The following is a 20,971-nucleotide window of genomic DNA, read 5'->3' as shown; positions in this document are numbered from 1 at the left end:
TTTGGGATGAGAATACATGCAGGTTTTATAAATGATTTACAAAATAGACACAAGTACGTGAAACTACATTCTATGGTTGAATTATCGAAATCGAATATTCCCCTTTTTATTAAGTCTGGTAATCTAAGAATTAGGGAACAGACACCCTAATTGACGCGAATCCTAAAGATAGATCTATTGGGCCTAACAAACCCCATCCAAAGTACCGGATGCTTTAGTACTTCGAAATTTATATCATATCCGAAGGGTGTCCCGGAATGATGAGGATATTCTTATATATGCATCTTGTTAACGTCTGTTACCAGGTGTTCACCATATGAATGATTTTTATCTCTATGTATGGGATGTGTATTGAAATATGAAATCTTGTGGTCTATTGTTACGATTTGATATATATAGGTTAAACCTATAACTCACCAACATTTTTGTTGACGTTTAAAGCATGTTTATTCTCAGGTGAATACTAAGAGCTTCCGCTGTCGCATACTTAAATAAGGACGAGATTTGGAGTCCATGCTTGTATGATATTGTGTAAAAACTGCATTCAAGAAACTTATTTCGTTGTAACAAATTTGTATTGTAAACCATTATGTAATGGTCGCGTGTAAACAGGATATTTTAGATTATCATTATTTGATAATCTACGTAAAGCTTTTTAAACCTTTATTGATGAAATAAAGGTTATGGTTTGTTTTAAAATGAATGCAGTCTTTGAAAAACGTCTCATATAGAGGTCAAAACCTCGCAACAAAATCAATTAATATGGAACGTTTTTAATCAATAAGAACGGGACATTTCAATCAAGTACCTTGGAGTTCCTCTTATCTCTTCCCGGTTGCTTCATCGTGATTGTAAATGATTGGTGGATCTAGTTAAAAGTAAGATTCATGATTGGAAAAACAAGTTCTTATCGTTTGCGGAGTCAAATCCAACTTATTAGCTCCGTGCTTAAGTCTATGCAAGTTTACTGGCAGTCCGTATTTTTACTCCCGAGTTCAATTATTTTGGAGACTGTGGCATTGATGAGAGGTTTTCTATGGTGTCAAGGAGAATTCAAGAAGAGGAAAGCTAACGTAAAATGGTCAACTGTTTGTCTTCCAAAGGAAGAAGGGGGTCTTGGCATAAAAAGATTCAAAGATTGGAACAAGGCTCTTCTCACATCTCTTTTATGGCGTATCCTTACAGCTAAGCAATCCTTTTGGGTTCAATGGATAAATGAATAACGTTTAAAAGGTAGATCGATTTGGGAAGGTGATTCTCCTGCTGGTGCTAGTTTTAGTTGGCGTAAATTAATGTCAATCCGACCTCTAATTCGGGATAGATTCATTCATTAGCTTGGGGATGGAAGAAGTACTTCTGCGTGGCAAGATTCATGGAGTGATGTAGGATTGCTTGGTAATTTCATTACTTCACGGGCTATTCATGAAATGTCCCGTTCATATCGATTATAAACGTTCCATATTAATTGATTTCGTTGCTAGGTTTTGACCTCTATATGAGATATTTTTCAAAGACTGCATTCGTTTTTAAAACAAACCATAACCTTTATTTTATCGACAAGGTTAAAAAGACACCACCTAGATTATCCAGAAATGATAATCTAAAAATATCACACTTACACACTACCAATACATATTGGTTTACAATATTAATATGTTACAACAAAATAAATCTCGAATGCAGTTTTAAACAATATTATACAAGCATGCTGACACCAAATCTTGCCCACATATTAGCATGCAACAGCGAAAGCTCTTAATAATCACCTGAGAATAAACATGCTTTAAACATCAACAAAAATGTTGGTGAGTTATAGGTTTAACCTATATATTTATCAAATTGTAATAATAGACCATAAGATTTCATATTTCAATATACATCCCATACATAGAGATAAAAATCATTCATATGGTGAACACCTGGTAACCGACATTAACAAGATGCATATAAGAATATCCCCTATCATTCCGGGAAATCCATCGGACATGATAAAAAAACATCGAAGTACTAAAGCATCCACAACCATGGATGGGGTTCGTTAGGCCCAATAGATCTATCTTTAGGATTCGCGTCAATTAGTAGATCGGTTTACTAATTCTAAGGTTACCAAGCAAAAAGGGGCATATTCGGCTTCGATCATTCACCCATATAATGTAGTTTCATTTACTTGAGTCTATTTCGTAAAATATTTATAAAACTGCATGTATTCTCATCCCAAAATATTAGATTTTAAAAGTGGGACTATAACTCACTTTCACAGATTTTTACTTCGTCGGGAAGTAAGACTTGGCCACTGGTCGATTCACGAACCTATAACAAATATGTACATATATATCAAAGTATGTTCAAAATATATTTACAATATTTTTAATACGTTTATGTTTTAAGTTTATTAAGTCAGCTGACCTCGTTAGTAACCTACAACTAGTTGTCCACAATTAGATGTACAGAAATAAATTGATATATATTATCTTGAATCAATCCACGACCCAGTGTATACACGTCTCAGGCTAGATCACAACTCAAAGTATATATATTTTTGGAATCAACCTCAACCCTGTATAGCTAACTCAAACATTACTGCATATAGAGTGTCTATGGTTGTTCCAAATAATATATATACATGGGTCGATATGATATGTCAAAACATTTGCATACGTGTCTATGGTATCCCAAGATTACATAATATATTAGAATACATGTATAATACAATATAAGTTAGCTAGGATATGATTTGTATAGAATTGTTACAATATTTTCCGTAGCTAAAACAATCAAAAAATATCCAATCTTGTTTTACCCATAACTTCTTCGTTTTAAATCCGTTTTGAGTGAATCAAATTGATATGGTTTCATATTGAACTCTATTTTATGAATATAAATAGAAAAAGTACAGGTTTATAGTCGGCTATATAAGTTACAAGTCATTTTTGTAAGAGGTAGTCATTTCAGTCGAAAGAACGACGTCTTGATGACCATTTTGAAAAACATACTTCCACTTTGAGTTTAACCATGATTTTTGGATATAGTTTCATGTTCATAAGAAAAATCATTTTCCCAGAAGAAAAACTTTTAAATCAAAGTTTATCATAGTTTTTAATTATCAAACCCAAAACAGCCCGCGGTGTTACTACGACGGCGTATGTCCGGTTTTACGGTGTTTTTCGTGTTTCCAGGTTTTAAATCATTAAGTTAGCATATCATATAGATATAGAAAATATGTTTAGTTGATTTTAAAATTCAAGTTAGAAGGATTAACTTTTGTTTGCGAACAAGTTTAGAATTAACTAAACTATGTTCTAGTGATTTCAAGTTTAAACCTTCGAATAAGGTAGTTTTATATATATAAATCGAATGATGTTATGAACATCATTACTACCTCAAGTTTAGTAGGTAAACCTACTGGAAATGATGAAAAAATAACTTGAGCTTCAAAGGGTCTTTGGATGGCTTGAAAGTTCTTAAAGCAGAATCATGACACGAAAACAAGTTCAAGTAAGATTTCCACTCGAAATAAGATTGTTATAGTTATAGAAATTGAATCAAAGTTTGAATATGAGTATTACCTTGTATTAGAAAGATATCTTACTGTAAATAAGAAAGATTTCTTGAGGTTGGATGATCACTTTACAAGATTGGAAGTAAGCTAGCAAACTTGGAAGTATTCTTGATTTTATGAAACTAGAACTTATAGAATTTATGAAGAACACTTAGAACTTGAAGATAGAACTTGAGAGAGATCAATTAGATGAATAAAATTGAAGAATGAAAGTGTTTTTAGGTGTTTTTGGTCATTGGTATATGGATTAGATATAAAGCATGTGTAATTTTGTTTACATGTAAATAAGTCATGAATGATTACTAATATTTTTGTAATTTTATGAGATATTTCATGCTAGTTGCCAAATGATGGTTCACACATGTGTTAGGTGACTCACATGGGCTGCTAAGAGCTGATCATTGGAGTGTATATACCAATAGTACATACATCTAAAAGTTGTATATTGTACGAGTACGAATACGGGTGCATACGAGTAGAATTGTTGATGAAACTGAACGAGGATGTAATTATAAGCATTTTTGTTAAGTGGAAGTATTTTGATAAGTGTCTTAAAGTCTTTCAAAAGTGTATGAATACATATTAAAACACTACATGTATATACATTTTAACTGAGTCGTTAAGTCATCGTTAGTCGTTACATGTAAATGTTGTTTTGAAACCTTTTGGTTAACGATCTTGTTAAATGTTGTTAACCCATTGTTTATTATATCTAAAGAGATGTTAAATTATTACATTATCATGAAATTATGATATATTAATATATCTTAGTATGATATATATATACATTTAAATGTTGTTACAACGATAATCGTTACATATATGTCTCGTTTCAAAATCATTAAGTTAGTAGTCTTGTTTTTACATATGTAGTTCATTGTTAATACACTTAATGACATGTTTACTTATCATTTATGATGATTAAACATAGTGTATCAATATCTTAATATGATTCATATGTATTTAGTAAGACGTTGTTATAACGATAATCGTTATATATATCGTTTCGAGTTTCTTAATTCAATAAACTCAATTTTATGTATATAACTCATTGTTAAAATACCAAAGTAGATACTTACTTATCATAATATCATGTTAACTATATATATAATCATATATATGTCATCATATAGTTTTTACAAGTTTTAACGTTCGTGAATCACCGGTCAACTTGGGTGGTCAATTGTCTACATGAAACTCATTTCAAATAATCAAGTCTTAACAAGTTTGATTGCTTAACATGTTGGAAACATTTAATCATGCAAATATAGTTTTCAATTAATATATAAAAATGGAAAATTTCGGGTCACTACAATTCATAATGCAGGTTTTTCTAATGCTGCTTCGGTCCATGATATTGCTGCTAATGGCAGTTGGTTATAGCCCAATTCTTGGTTCTCGAAGTACCCGCTGATGAATCTGTTCCTAAGCCTAATATGTGTAACGTCTCTGATGTTATTAAGTGGAGAGATTGGAATGGTGACTTGCGTGAATTCTTAGTTAACTTGGCTTGGAATGTGTTGCAGCCAAGAGCTGATAAAGTATCATGGTTTCGTCTAGTTTGGTTTAAGCATTGCATTCCTCACCATTCATTTGTGGTTTGGTTACTCATGGGAGAGAAATTAAAAACTCAACATAAGCGTAAGGTTTGGGATGTTCATAGTGCGCAAAATATTGGGAATGTGTGTTCTCTTTGCTCATTGGAACCGGACTCTCATAATCACTTATTTTTTCACTGTCTGTACTCGAGTGAAGTGTGGAAATTGGTTACGGATTGGATGCCTATCCATTTAGCATGTTCATCATGAAGGGATGTGGTCATTCTTTTGATCAGGTTCCTAATAAAAGGAAAGTAAATATTATTGTGTCAAAGATCCTATTTGGTGCTTCTATCTATTTCCTATGGCAAGAACGAAATAGTAGGCTTTTTAAAGGGAAATCAAGAGGTGCAAAAGCTTTGTTTGAAGTGATATTCTACACGTCTAGATTGAAGATTATGTCTATTAAATGGAAGAATTCTAGTCAAGTGAGAAAAATGAAGTCGGATTGGAAAGTTTCCTAACGGGATTGTTGTTTTATTTATGTAGTCGTTCATCTTTTGTTTGATTTAGTCATATAGGCGTTTTTAGTTGTTCAGCGTAGAGGCATGTCTCTTTTGCTGGTTTGTACATCATTGTAAATTTGTTTCATATATAAAATCTTACCGGGTGACCGCATTACCCAAAAAAAAAACTACAATTATTAATACTAATGTCTCTGTTTGATATTTTGACATATAAGGACAGACCTACCACTGCTATTATTGTTGTATAATTGTAAGGTATTGAAAAATGTGTGCTGATGAAGAAAATTGTTGTGGTTGATACCACTCCACTTGTTTAGTCTATTATTCTACTAAAAAAACAAAAAGAATACGGAGTAACTGCTAAAATACTTATATAAAAAAGCTAGACCAAAAAGAGTGCACATGCAAAATACTCCAGCACTATCATCATGAACAAAATCAAAGGAAAGGTAGGTATAATCATCGGTGGAGCAAGCGGTATTGGCGAAAGCATGGCTCGTTTATTCGCCAACCACGGTGCACGAGCCGTGGTGATCCTTGACATCCAAGACGAATTAGGCGAACAAGTTTCAAAATCTATCGGGTCCAACATTTGTACCTACATTCATTGTGACGTCACTGATGAAGCTCAAGTGAAGTCAATGGTTGACTCAACCGTAGAAATCTACGGTCGGCTCGATATTATGTTTAGTAACGCTGGGATCATTAGTAAATCTGATCAAACCGTAGTTGACTTTGATATGGAACAGTTTGACCAACTATTTACGGTCAATGTTCGAGGGATGGCCGTGTGTGTAAAACACGCAGCCCGGGCAATGGTGAATGGACAAGTGAAAGGGAATATCACTCTTACATCTAGTATTGTGGGCAGGATAGGGGTAGAAAAACCGACGGATTATTGTATGTCGAAGCACGCAGTTGTGGCGTTGATGAAATGTGCGAGTAAGCAACTTGGGAAGTTCGGAATTTGAGTTAATTGTGTGTCGCCTTCTGGGGTTGCTACACCGTTGGCTTGTAAGTTTTTTGGGATGGAAGCTGTGGAAGTTGAGAAAATGTATCAACCAACGACGAGTTAGAAAGATTTAGTGTTGAAAACTGAGGATGTTGCTGAGGCTGTTTTGTTTCTTGCTTGTGATGAATCTAGTTTTATAACTGGACATGATTTGGTTGTTGATGGAGGTTTTACTACTTGATTTTGTTTTGATTGATATTGAAGTTTCTTTAAGCAAGTTGTTATTAAATGTAGAGGTTTTAATATATATGAATAATACAATAGTTTGGATGATAATAGAACAACAACAACAATACCCAATCTCACGAATGTAGGGTATGAGGGGACAATCATTCCTTGTACCCTAGATTAGAAGGAAGTCACTACTCCACCCGTGGATATAGAACCCGCGACTAGATAATGTATGCGGTAATTGTACGTTCACCCATGTAACGACCTGTCCTAATCCATGTGGACGAATACATTACATTTGGTTACATCGCGAGGTACTTGACCTCTATATGATACATTTTACAAACATTGCATTCGTTTTTAAAAAAGACAAACTTTCATTACATCTAAAGTTAACGGCATGCATACCATTTCATATTATATCCAACTATAACTGACTTAATAATAATCTTGATGAACTCAACGACTTGAATGCAATGTCTTTTGAAATATGTCATGAATGACTCCAAGTAATATCTTTAAAATGAGCAAATGCACAGCGAAAGATTTCTTTCATACCTGAGAATAAACATGCTTTAAAGTGTCAACCAAAAGGTTGGTGAGTTCATAAGTTTATCGTAAACAATAAAATTCATCATTTTAATAGATCACAAGATTTAAATACAGTACACCTATCTCGTGTACAAACCCATATTTCATAATGCTGAGCAGAGTAGGTTCGTATCCTTTTCTCCCCCGTAGGTTGCCTCACGATTTTTAATATCATTCATAAATATAATCTCATATCAGGCATTTCGCACAGCATAGAGATAAAAGTCATTCATACGAACTACAAACACCTGGTAATCGACCTTAACAAAATGCATCTAGAATATCCCCCGCATACCGGCATTCCGCACGGTCATGCAAAAAGCATACAATTAGGCTACTCTTTTAAATATGATGGTTGTGTACACCTCACAAACAGATAATATCTTTTAAAGCTGGAGGTTGTAATACCTATTTCAAAGTACTAAAGCAGTTCAAATTCTCTGACCGGGGCTTGTTAGTGCCCATAGATCTATCTTTAGGATTCGCGTCAATTTGGAGATCAGTTTCCAAATTCTCAGATTACCAGACTAAAAGGGTGATATCCGGTGTACTCATAATAACTCATTCGTAGAATGTTTTTAAGTACTTGTGTCTATCTCGTCAAACATTTATAAAAGCATTTCATGCATTCGCAGTTCAAAATATATCTCAAAAGCATTTAATAAAGCAGTTGTAAAAACAGCGCATGTATTCTCAGTCCCAAAAATGTAAAGAGTAAAAGGGAATCAAATGAACTCACTATACTGTATTTTGTAGTAAAAATACATATGATGAAACAGAACAATGCAGGGTTGGCCTCGGATTCACGAACCTATATCATTTGTATATTTATTAATACACATAATCGTAATCGAACATTTATATATATATATTAGACATAAAATCTTTGTATTAATAACTTATATATATTATTATTTAATTAAATGTATTCATTTTAAATGAAAATATTAATATAGTTAAGTTAAATATACTTTTATATGATTATCACTTGTTTGTTGAAATTAGTAATTATAATTATACTAAGATAATATTTGTAATGATAAAAATAATGATAATGATAATACTCTTAGGGTGATCAATGATATTGATACATCTAATATATTAGGGGTAATAACAATTATCTTAATAATAATAACGATAACTAATAATAATCTTAATCATAATAATACTTAGATCAATACTAATAATAACATCAACAATATTTACTAATGTTACTTAATCAAAAGTGATTATAATATAAATCATAGTATTTATGTTACCATAATAATAATAACAATAATTGATAATAATAATAATAATAATAATAATAATAATAATAATAATAATAATAATAATAATAATAATAATAATAATAATAATAATAATAATAATAATAATAATATTATTATTATTATTATTATTATTATTATTATTATTATTATTATTAATTATAAGTTTGTACCTAAATAAAGATAAACGCGTTTGATGAGCTCCCAAATCAGATCGAGCATATCAGGAGCAGAACGCAGAAAAGAAAAAAAAATAAAGTCATCATCGTACAATCAATCAACAATCCTCTTCATCATCAATAGATCAATCAAACAGCGAGCAGGTCATCTAATCGTCATCATCCTGGTTCGATCATCATCAATCACCATCGTTGATCATCATTATCATCAGGTATAATGATTTTATTTATTTAATTGGATTCGGAATTAGTTGCATATTTCAAAAGCATTTATCATATGGATAACTCGATTAGTCCTTCGATTTCACTTCTCATTGATGTATTGAGTTACCGGTGAAATTAGGGTTTTGATCTTCATACAATTCGAACCAATTAGATTAAAGGTATGAATTTATATTTGTTCACAAATTATACGGAGTATTTTAGATTTCTGATTGATTTGAAAATTTTATTTATATTTTTCTGTGTAGATTTATTTGTTCATAATTTTGTATTTTTTAATTTGATTTCGTTGAAATTGATAATTTATTTTGTTAAGTTCTAGGTTTTGATATCTTCATAGTTACAATAGGTAATTGAGAAAAATCAGATAAATGATCACGCACATAGATTTAAAACAGTACCTGCTATCTCTTGGTCTACACTTTCGAACAGGGCAAAAATAATCTAGGTAGGAGTAAGTAAACAAGGGTGATGTACTTGGTTGATGATTTGATTCGAAATAGAAATCGGTACATAGCCAAACGATGGTTGTTCTTGGTAGTGGATTCGCAACAAATTAAGGAGAATTCAGGGAGTAATTGATATGTACTGTGGTGGTTTTGTGTGTTAGTAGGGTGGTGGTTTTGGTTAGATGGAGATAGTAAATCGGCTAAAATATCGATTGTTTGGTTAAAACTGGTCCCGTAACTAAAGTTGTTCTTGTTTCTGATGCAGGTGTGACTGTTGGGGAGTCACTGCCCTTCACTATGTTACTAAGTTTCAAGAACACGATGGACGCTAAACTTATGGTGTCAAAAGATCCGGTATTGCACAGGTTACTAATATGGAAGGATATATTGCGTTAAAGTTGGCTACCTGGTACAGTTGTCACGATACACTGTTATATTTGTTGGGTGTGACTACAGATGAGCTAGAAGAAAAATGGTAAGAGTCTGTATAGTGAAGTTTCTGGTGTTGATCTTATTAACTCATCCATTACTGTAGGTTTTTGTGGTTAGTACATATCCATGTATGTTTACTTACAAGATACAAGGAGTTGCTACTTTGGCTCACTTACATAGCATGTGTCGATGTAGGTTGGATTTGTAAATGAATTGTTCGTGTGTATATGTTATATCTCAGAACGCATATGTGTACATGTATACAAAATAGAGAAAAAGAAAGAGAGAAAATAAATGATTGAGAATGTGTGTTGGTTTTAGTTGGTGTTCATAATCATATGTTCGTATAATATGTTTTGTATTTGCATTTTATATATATTAGAGGTAAATATAGATAATGGTGATATGCAGTAGGAAGTGAAACTTTGAAACAGTAAAACAAGTGAATCAATTATGCACACTGAAGGATTTGGTGTTTTGTTGGTTGAGTTGACAAGAAACAGAAAAAGTGTATGAACAGTAATCAAATTTTTAATATCATTTAGCAATCAATCAAATAATTCATGTACAGTAATAATCAATTAAGCACAGTAGTCAAATAGTAAACTTAATATAAATCACGGACGAACTAGTTCTTCAATTTGTGTAGTTCTTTTCAAAAAGTGGAAACAATTGATTGTGATGTGTAACAAACTTGACTAATTCATACAAAAATAAAGATGATGTTTGGAATTAAACAAATTTCATTTGTATCTGTATTATTAGGTTTAGTATTAAGTATTATATTATTAATTATAAATATAAATATAATAAATATACTAATAATAATAATAATAATAATAATAATAATAATAATAATAATAATAATAATAATAATAATAATAATAATAGAGTTAGTAATATTATTAATAATAGAACTTTGAAATATTACTAATAATAATAAGAATAATGATAAAAGTACAATAAATAAAAAAATATTATGATAATAATAATTTTTAAATACAAATGATAATTTTTAGTAGTAATAATAATAATAATCATAATAATAATAATAATAATAACTAAAATTATAATTTTTCTACTAATTGTGACAATAACGTTATTAATAATGATAATAATTATAGCATATTAAATGTATCAAATTAATATATATATATATATATATATATATATATATATATATATATATATATATATATATATACAAATAGATGTTCGTGAATCGTTGGAAATGGTTGAAGGTCAATTGAACAGTTCAAAATTTTTGAGACTCAACTTAACAGACTTTTCTTATCGCGTCAAAAATACAAAATCGTATCGAGAGTTTGGTTAAAATTAGTCGAAATTTTCCGGGTCGTCACAACCCAATTGAGAAATTAAGTTTTGTTTAAGCAAGTTGTTACCAATGCGATAGTTCACATATTATATGTTTCACCATTCTTATTACGGAGCAGATATTTTCCAGTCACATTACATGATCTCATGCTAAGCCACACAAATTTTCTTGAAGGGCATGTAAAGATCTTTACTAAATAAAATTAGCTTTTGAAAAGAATTTCCAATCAGAGTCATTTTTAGGATTTTAAGAATTTTAGTTGTTTTTTAAGAATTGTAATATTTTTAAGGAAATCGTTAATGAAAATTTAGTTTCATTTATCTAATTTAATTTAACGTTTAGTTCTTTTTTTTTTTTTTTTTTTTTTGTTTGAACAACGATTGGGATCACCCGAGGGGGACTAAACCACCCGTTGCGATCATCTCCCGTTTCGACTATGCCGATGCAGCGATAATAACCCCGCCCCCATCGCTGCCCAATAGGAAACCTTGAAACCGATCCAAGGGCACGGCCAAGTAAAAACCCCCTCCCGTTACTTCACTTTTTTTACTTCAAAGTTCCCGCAAATTTGAACTGAACTTTGTGCTAACGCGTTAAAACTCTCACTGCTCTAATACTTGTCACTCTTTAGACCAGTCATCTCCTTAACTTTTTTAAACGGTCAAACTTTTATTAAGAAAAAGCTCAAACTAGTGATAATGCTAAAAACGAACATATATTTCATAGCATTATTCCTCAAGAAAGACAAGCTTTTAGTTGCAATTGTTCTATTTACAAGTGATATTCGTTTAAATAATAAAAGGTGAAGACAAAAGACAGATTCGACGAATTGAAGACGCAAACGACCAAAAAGCTCAAAAGAACAAAAGACAATCAAAAAGGTTCCAATTATTGATAAGAAACGTCTCGAAATTACAGAAGTACAAGATTCAAAACGCAAAGTACAAGATATTAAATTGTACGCGAGGACGTTCGAAAATCCGGAACCGGGACTAGAGTCGACTCTTAACGCTCGACGCAACGGACTAAAAATTACAAGTTAACTATGTATATAAATATAATATAATATATAATTAATTATATTAATTATATATATATTATATATATATATTAAAAACCGTCGGCAGCAAGAAACTCCAAGGGTGTGAGCTGTAAATATATCTCCGCGACTCGCGGAGTTTGAAGGGCATTTTGCCGCGAGTCGCGGAGCCCCAAAAATCAAGTCTGGCTATAAAGCAAACCGAATTCTGATCAAATTTCATATCTTATTTCTCAATCTCTCTCTCAATATATACGTAATATATATATTTATATTTTAATTTTAATTTTAATTATAAATTCTAATAATAAGGGTATGTTAGCGAATGTTGTAAGGGTGTAAGTCGAAATTCTGTCCATGTAACGCTACGCTATTTTTAATCATTGTAAGTTATGTTCAACCTTTTTATATTAATGTCTCGTAGCTAAGTTATTATTATGCTTATTTAAAACGAAGTAATCATGATGTTGGGCTAATTACTAAAATTGGGTAATTGGGCTTTGTACCATAATTGGGGTTTGGACAAAAGAACGACACTTGTGGAAACTAGACTATGGGCTATTAATGGGCTTTATATTTGTTTAATTAAATGAAAGTTTGTTAATGTTAATATAAAGATTTACAATTGGGCGTCCCTATAAATTACCATATACACTCGATCGGACAAGATGGGCGGGGTATTTATATGTACGAATAATCGTTCATTTAACCGGACACGGGAATGGATTAATAGCCACTAGAATAATCAAAACAGGGGTGAAATTACATTCAAGGGTAATTGGTGTAATTGTTAACAAAGTAGTAAAACCTTGGTTTACACGCAGTCGATAACCTGGTGTATTCATTAAACAAAGTATTAAAACCTTGTTACAATTCGAATCCCCAATTAGTTGGAATATTTATCTTCGGGTATAATAATAATTTGACAAGGACACTTGCAATTTATATTTATGACTGATGGACTGTTATGGACAAAAACCAGACGGACATATTGAATAATCCAGGACAAAGGACAATTAACCCATGGGCATAAAACTAAAATCAACACGTCAAACATCATGATTACGGAAGTTTAAATAAGCATAATTCTTTTATTTCATATTTAATTTCCTTTATTTTATATTTAATTGCACTTCTAATTATCGCATTTTTATTTATTGTTATTTAATCGCACTTTTAATTATCGTACTTTTTAATTATCGCAAGTTTATTTTATCGTACTTTTATTATTCGCAATTTCATTATCGTTATTTACTTTACGCTTTAATTTAAGTCTTGTATTTATTTTATATTTTACATTAGGTTTTAACTGCGACTAAAGTTTTAAAATCGACAAACCGGTCATTAAACGGTAAAAACCCCCTTTATAATAATAATATTACTTATATATATATTTGTATTTTTATAAAAGTAAACTAATATAGCGTTGAGCTTTGTTTAAAGATTTCCCTGTGGAACGAACCGGACTTACTAAAAACTACACTACTGTACGATTAGGTACACTGCCTATAAGTGTTGTAGCAAGGTTTAAGTATATCCATTCTATAAATAAATAAATATCTTGTGTAAAATTGTATCGTATTTAATAGTGTTTTCCTAGTAAAATAATAACTATTTTATATACACCTCGCTTCGCATCAAGTTATTTTTGGCGCCGCTGCCGGGGAAAAAAAACTCTTAAACGCCAGAAGCGCAACGCTAATATAAAAAAAAAAAAAAAAATTTTAGTTACTTTTATTAAAAGTCGTTTTTGTAAAAATACGTTTTAAATATTCGAAAATATAAAAAGAAAAAAAAACAAAAATATTAGTATTTTTAAGATTTTGTTAAATATTTAAGTTTTATAAGTTTCTTTATTTCTATTTTAGTTTATAAAAATATAAGTTTTATTTTAAAATCGTTTATTTAAATTAAAAACAGAAAACAGAAAATAAAAAAAAAAATAAAGAAAACGCGTAAAAACTCAACCCTGTCAACTGAATTCCTGAACCCCGCGACTCGCGGGGTTTTCTTCTTTAATTGCCGCGACTCGCGGAGGGTTTCTGACAGGCGACAAGGAAGCCCTAATCGAGCATTAATTACGGGATATTATTAATATTAATTATTAATTAAACCTAATTATTATTATTATTATTATTATTAGTTTTAATTTTACTTTTACTTTTTATTTATATATTTTATTTAAATTAGTTTTATTAAATTGTAAAATTAATAGTTTTATTAAATAAATAATATAAAAATAATATTTTTATAAAAATTGTACTTTTTACAACTTTTTGTATATTTTTATATTTTGTCCCTTTTTAATCGTTGTAGCGTAATATTTGTATTTTTTTAGCTCATATTTAATTTTAAACTTAGTTTTTGCTATAATTATTTTTACTCCTAGATTTTTAGGCTTTGCCGTAGAATTCCTTAAGTGCTTTTTCTTTAGACTAAGATTTAGGTGCTTTAGAATTTTGCGACGCCTTTTTAAGTTTTAGTTTCTTTTTAAGTTATTTCCATTTGGGATTTAGTTTTTCCTGTAAGCTTTAATATTTTTAGACACCTTTTACTATGTATCAATTATCATTCCAATTAGTAATTTCAATTTGCGATTATAATTTTAAGTTAGTTGTAGTAATAAGGTTAAATTAGTTAAGTATTTTTAAGTTTTTATAAGTTTCTTTTATTTTTCCGTCACCTTTTATTTTTCAATCATTTTTTCTTTTTCGACCTTTTTCGACGAACTCTTTTTCTCTCTTATTTCTCGCCATTCTAGTTTTTAGGACTTAGAATTTTTTTTCTACTTCTTATCTAAATTTCTTAAAATTACGAAAATTTATTTTGAGTGGTTAAATTGATAGACATCAAAATTTTCTGGTTCGTAGTAATAGTTGGATTTGTACGTGGACCGGGTTATTGGAGCCAAACAGTCCTCAATTATATTGAGACCAAACGAATCCTGCCCCTCTGCTGCATCTTTTGGCTATTCGAAACGTGGGCAAAATCAGAAAAGTCTATTGATTGGATAACTTATTATAATTTTTCTTTCCTTTTTAAAAACTAATAGGATATTCTGTGAATGCACCGAGCAAGACGTTCATCACCTTTTGTACGTTCACCACCTGTAACTCGATCAAGAAATCGTTTAACAAATATAACCGCCGTTGATTTTTCTTTAGAATCGTCATCCAGTCGACCAAGTACTTCAGTTCAAATTTCCGATAATCCATTTTTTGAACCCAACCTCACAATTGAGAATCCAGAGAATATTCAGGAACGGTTCATAGATCCTGAACCATTAAACTTTCCTCCGGAACCAACAATCATTCAAACAGAGATTGTTGAGGAACGAACTATTAAAACAGAATCATCTAGTGATACCGATTCAACAAATTCAATTATGGAGAATCTGGAACCTTTAAGTATGGAAGACCGAATGAGAGCTAAACGCACTGGCCAAGGTCACGCAATTACTCATCCAGACATTAATGCGCCAGATTATGAAATCAAAGGACAAATTTTACACATGGTGACTAATCAATGCCAATTTAGTGGTGCGCCGAAGGAAGATCCAAATGAATTTCTACGTACCTTTAATAGGATCTGCACACTATTTAAAATACGAGAAGTGGAGGATGAACAGATATATCTCATGTTATTTCCCTGGACTTTAAAGGGAGAAGCCAAAGATTGGTTGGAATCGTTACCTGAAGGGGCGATCGATACATGGGACGTTTTAATTGACAAATTTCTTAAACAATTCTTTCCTGCATCTAAAGCCGTAAGACTTCAAGCAGAAATTGTTACGTTCACACAAAAGCCAAATGAAACTCTATATGAGGCGTGGACAAGATATGGAAAGTTGTTAAGAGGATGTCCGCAACATGGTTTAGACACCTGTCAAATAGTACAAATATTCTACCGAGGATGCGACATCACTACAAGGAAAGACATAGATATAGCAGCTGGTGGTTCTATTATGAAGAAAACCGAAACTGATGCTTACAAAATTATTGATAATACTGCTTCCCACTCACATGAGTGGCACCAAGAAAAAGATATCATTATATCATCTAAAGCAGCTAGAGCCGATTCTAGCCATGACTTAGATTCCATTTCAGCAAAGATAGATGCTTTCGAGAGACGAATGGAAAAGATGACTAAGGATATTCACTCAATACGAATTAGTTGTGAGCAGTGTGGAGGACCACATTTGACAAAAGATTGTCTCAGTATTGAATTAACAATGTAACAAAGAGAGAATATTTCATACATAAACCAAAGGCCTGGAAATAATTATCAGAATAATTATCAACCGCCAAGACCGATTTACAATCAAAACCAGAATTATAACCGAAATATTCCATACAATAACCAACAAGGTCCTAGCAATCAACAAGTATCCAATAATACTTATAATCAGCAAAGACCGAATTTTCAAAACAAACCACCACAACAAACCGATGATAAAAAGCCGAATTTAGAAGATATGATGACGAAGCTAGTTGAAACTCAAACGCAGTTTTTCACATCTCAAAAACAAACAAATGAACAAAATGCTCAAGCATTTAGAAATCAACAAGCTTCTATTCAAAATCTGGAACAAGAAGTAAGTAACCTAGCAAGGTTGATAGGTGAAAGAAAACCGGGAAGTCTACCTAGCGATAGAAATGCTAACCCCCGGAATGAAACAGCTAAAGCTATTACCACAAGAAGTGGTACAACACTTAAACCACCTGAAATACCTGTAACTTCTGATAAAACTATTCCTACTCCACAAGAACCACAACCTGATCAAGATAAGGAAAAAGAACCGGTAGTTGAAAAGGTTAATGAAGATAACACAGTTAAGGATAAACCTTATGTTAAACCATACCAACCACCACTTCCTTATCCGAGTAAAATGAAGAAAGAAAAACTTGAAGCCGAGCAATCCAAATTCTTGGATATGTTTAAACAAATAAATGTAAATCTTCCTTTCATTGATGTGATTTCAGGAATGCCAAGATATGCTAAATTCTTGAAAGATCTAATCACGAATAGAAAGAAAATGGAAGAACTCTCGGCTGTTACTATGAATGCTAATTGTTCAGCAGTGCTGTTGAATAAGATACCAGAAAAACTATCTGATCCAGGAAGTTTCACAATTCCATGTTTTCTGGGTAGTCTTAGTTCAATAGAAGCATTGGCAGACTTAGGTGCTAGTATAAATCTAATGCCGTATTCACTATACGCTAAACTAGACCTTGGAGAATTGAAACCAACCAGAATAAGCATACAACTAGCCGATAGATCAATAAAATATCCTAGAGGGATAATGGAGAACATGCTAGTTAAAGTTGGTACTTTAGTATTTCCAGTAGATTTTGTTGTTTTGGACATGGAAGAAGATTCTCAAGTTCCTCTCATATTAGGAAGACCATTCTTAAACACGGCTAAAGCAATGATAGACGTGTTCGGTAAGAAACTGACCCTAAGTATAGAGGATGAGAGTGTTACCTTTTCAGTTGATAGAGCAATGCAACAACCACAATCTGCAGATGATACATGTTATTATATTAAAACTATAGATGCACATGCAGAATTATTAGAAGAATTTCCAGAATTACAAGGAACAGGAGAATGTTCTTTAGGAGAAAGTAATGAACCAATTGATGAAGCTGAAATGTTAGCTACACTTATAGCTAATGGATATGAACCAACAACAGAAGAAATTCAAATGCTAAAAGAAGAAGACAGATATCGATATAAATCATCGATAGAAGAACCTCCGAAATTAGAGTTAAAGCCACTTCCAAACCATTTGGAATACGCTTATTTACATGGTGAATCTGAATTACCTGTAATAATATCGTCTTCTCTTACTGAAAATGAGAAATCACAACTCATTTCTGTGTTGAAAGCTCATAAACCAGCCATTGCATGGAAGATTCATGATATTAAAGGAATAAGTCCTTCGTATTGCACACATAAAATCCTTATGGAAGAAGGTCATAAAACGTATGTGCAACGTCAACGAAGACTAAATCCTAATATGCAAGATGTAGTCAAGAAAGAGATTATTAAACTGCTAGATGCAGGTTTGATATATCCAATTTCTGATAGTCCATGGGTAAGCCCAGTTCAATGCGTGCCTAAGAAGGGTGGCATGACTGTCATCACAAATGAGAAAAATGAGCTTATTCCTACTAGGACTGTAACAGGATGGCGTGTATGTATTGATTATAGAAAATTAAATGATGCCACCAGAAAAGATCACTTTCCCTTACCTTTCATAGATCAAATGTTGGAAAGATTAGCCGGAAATAGTTACTATTGTTTCCTAGATGGATTTTCCGGATATTTTCAAATTCCAATAGCACCCGAGGATCAAGAGAAAACCACATTCACGTGCCCTTATGGTACTTTTGCTTACAAACGCATGCCATTTGGACTTTGTAACGCCCCTGCAACCTTTCAAAGGTGTATGATGGCGATTTTTCACGACATGATAGAAGAATGCATGGAAGTATTCATGGATGACTTTTCAGTCTTCGGTGATACATTTAAATCATGTCTAGTTAATCTGGAACGAATGCTAATTAGATGCGAAAAATCAAATCTAGTACTTAATTGGGAGAAATGCCATTTCATGGTTAAAGAAGGCATCGTTCTTGGACATAAAATTTCAAAAGAAGGAATTGAAGTGGATAGAGCTAAAGTAGATGTAATTGCTAAACTTCCACATCCCACCAATGTTAGAGGAGTTAGGAGTTTTCTAGGGCATGCCGGTTTTTACCGACGTTTCATAAAAGATTTTTCTAAAATTGCCACTCCTATGAATAAACTCCTAGAAAAGGATGCGCCATTCATCTTTTCAGATGAGTGTATCAAATCTTTTAATATTCTTAAAGAGAAACTCACTAATGCACCAATCATGATAACACCAAATTGGAATCTACCATTTGAACTAATGTGCGATGCAAGTGATTTTGCAATGGGAGCCGTTTTAGGACAAAGGATTGAAAAACGATTTCAACCTATATATTATGCTAGTAAGACATTACAAGGAGCACAAACGAACTATACAACTACTGAAAAAGAACTCCTTGCTATTGTCTTTGCTTTTGACAAATTTCGATCATATCTAGTTCTAGCAAAAACGGTGGTCTATACCGACCATTCTGCTCTTAGATACCTATTTTCAAAACAAGATGCTAAACCAAGATTAATCCGTTGGATCTTACTCTTACAAGAGTTTGATATTGAAATCCGAGATAAAAAGGGAGCAGAAAATCTCGCCGCTGATCATCTTTCTCGTCTTGAAAATCCCGAATTAGAAGTTCTGAATGAATCGGCCATACAAGACAACTTTCCTAATGAATATCTATTGAAGATAGATTATAAAGAAATCCCATGGTTTGCAGACTATGCAAACTACTTAGTTTGTGGATTCCTTGAAAAAGGATTATCGTACCAAAGACGAAAGAAATTCTTCAGTGATATAAAACACTATTTCTGGGAAGATCCACATCTGTTTAAAAGTTGTCCCGATGGAATAATACGCCGATGTGTATTTGGAGATGAAGCTAGTAAAATTTTAAACCATTGTCACACAGGACCAACAGGAGGGCATTATGGGCCTCAACTAACAGCAAGAAAAGTTTATGAAGCTGGATTCTATTGGCCTACAATTTACAAAGACGCACACCTTCTTTGCAAATCCTGTGATGCATGTCAAAGGGCCGGAAAAATAAGTCAACGTGATGAAATGCCACAAAATGTCATCCAAGTATGTGAAGTATTTGACATTTGGGGTATTGACTTTATGGGTCCATTTCCAAAATCTCATAATAATCTATATATACTCGTAGCCATTGATTATGTATCTAAATGGGCGGAAGCACAAGCTCTCCCAACTAACGATGCACGAGTTGTAGTCAACTTTTTAAAACGTCTTTTTGCAAGGTTTGGAACACCGAAAGCTTTAATAAGTGATCGGGGTACTCATTTCTGTAATAATCAACTTGAGAAAGTTCTTAAAAGATATGGAGTAACTCATAAAATCTCCACCGCATATCATCCACAAACAAGTGGACAAGTTGAAAATACAAACCGAGCTTTAAAACGTATTCTAGAGAAAACCGTAGGATCAAATCCGAAGGAATGGTCCATTAAATTGGAGGATGCACTCTGGGCTTTTAGAACAGCCTACAAAACTCCAATTGGAACCACACCTTTTAGACTTGTGTATGGAAAAGCATGTCATCTTCCAGTAGAAATTGAACACAAAGCATTTTGGGCTTTGAAGACATGTAATCTTGATTTACATGAAGCTGGACGTCTACGATTAAGTCAACTAAACGAATTAGAAGAATTAAGACATGAAGCATACGAAAATTCGTTAATCTATAAAGAAAGAACGAAGAAATGGCATGATAAAAGAATCAGAAGTTCAAAAGAATTCAAAGAAGGAGACAGAGTTCTTCTTTTTAATTCACGATTCAAGCTATTTCCTGGAAAATTGAAATCAAGATGGTCTGGACCATTCATAGTCAAAAGAGTTTTCCCATACGGAACGATAGAATTGATAAATTCAAATGGGATTGAATTTAAAGTTAATGGTCACAGAGTTAAACATTACATACATGGTCCGATGGAAGTCGACAACGAAGTTAATCACA

The 20,971-nt window shown here is 32.1% G+C and overlaps 1 protein-coding gene and 1 pseudogene across 1 annotated transcript; both read left to right on the top strand.

The window, feature by feature from the left end:
• The first annotated feature begins 956 nt into the window (after positions 1-956).
• Positions 957-5,738, top strand: LOC139902086 (uncharacterized). Its single transcript, XM_071884742.1, has 4 exons — positions 957-1,202; positions 4,933-5,241; positions 5,394-5,585; positions 5,679-5,738. Exons 1-4 carry the CDS (start codon positions 957-959, stop codon positions 5,736-5,738), a joined length of 807 nt encoding a protein of 268 aa, XP_071740843.1.
• Positions 5,739-6,043: 305 nt separating this feature from the next.
• LOC139898610 ((+)-cis,trans-nepetalactol synthase NEPS1-like) lies at positions 6,044-6,817 on the top strand (annotated as a pseudogene).
• The last annotated feature ends 14,154 nt before the right edge of the window (positions 6,818-20,971 follow it).

The sequence above is a fragment of the Rutidosis leptorrhynchoides genome, chromosome 3 (assembly GCF_046630445.1).
Source record: "Rutidosis leptorrhynchoides isolate AG116_Rl617_1_P2 chromosome 3, CSIRO_AGI_Rlap_v1, whole genome shotgun sequence".
Classification (NCBI taxonomy): Eukaryota; Viridiplantae; Streptophyta; class Magnoliopsida; order Asterales; family Asteraceae; genus Rutidosis; species Rutidosis leptorrhynchoides.
Note: the sequence above shows the minus strand (reverse complement) of the source record. Positions and strands in the feature narration are given on the sequence as shown.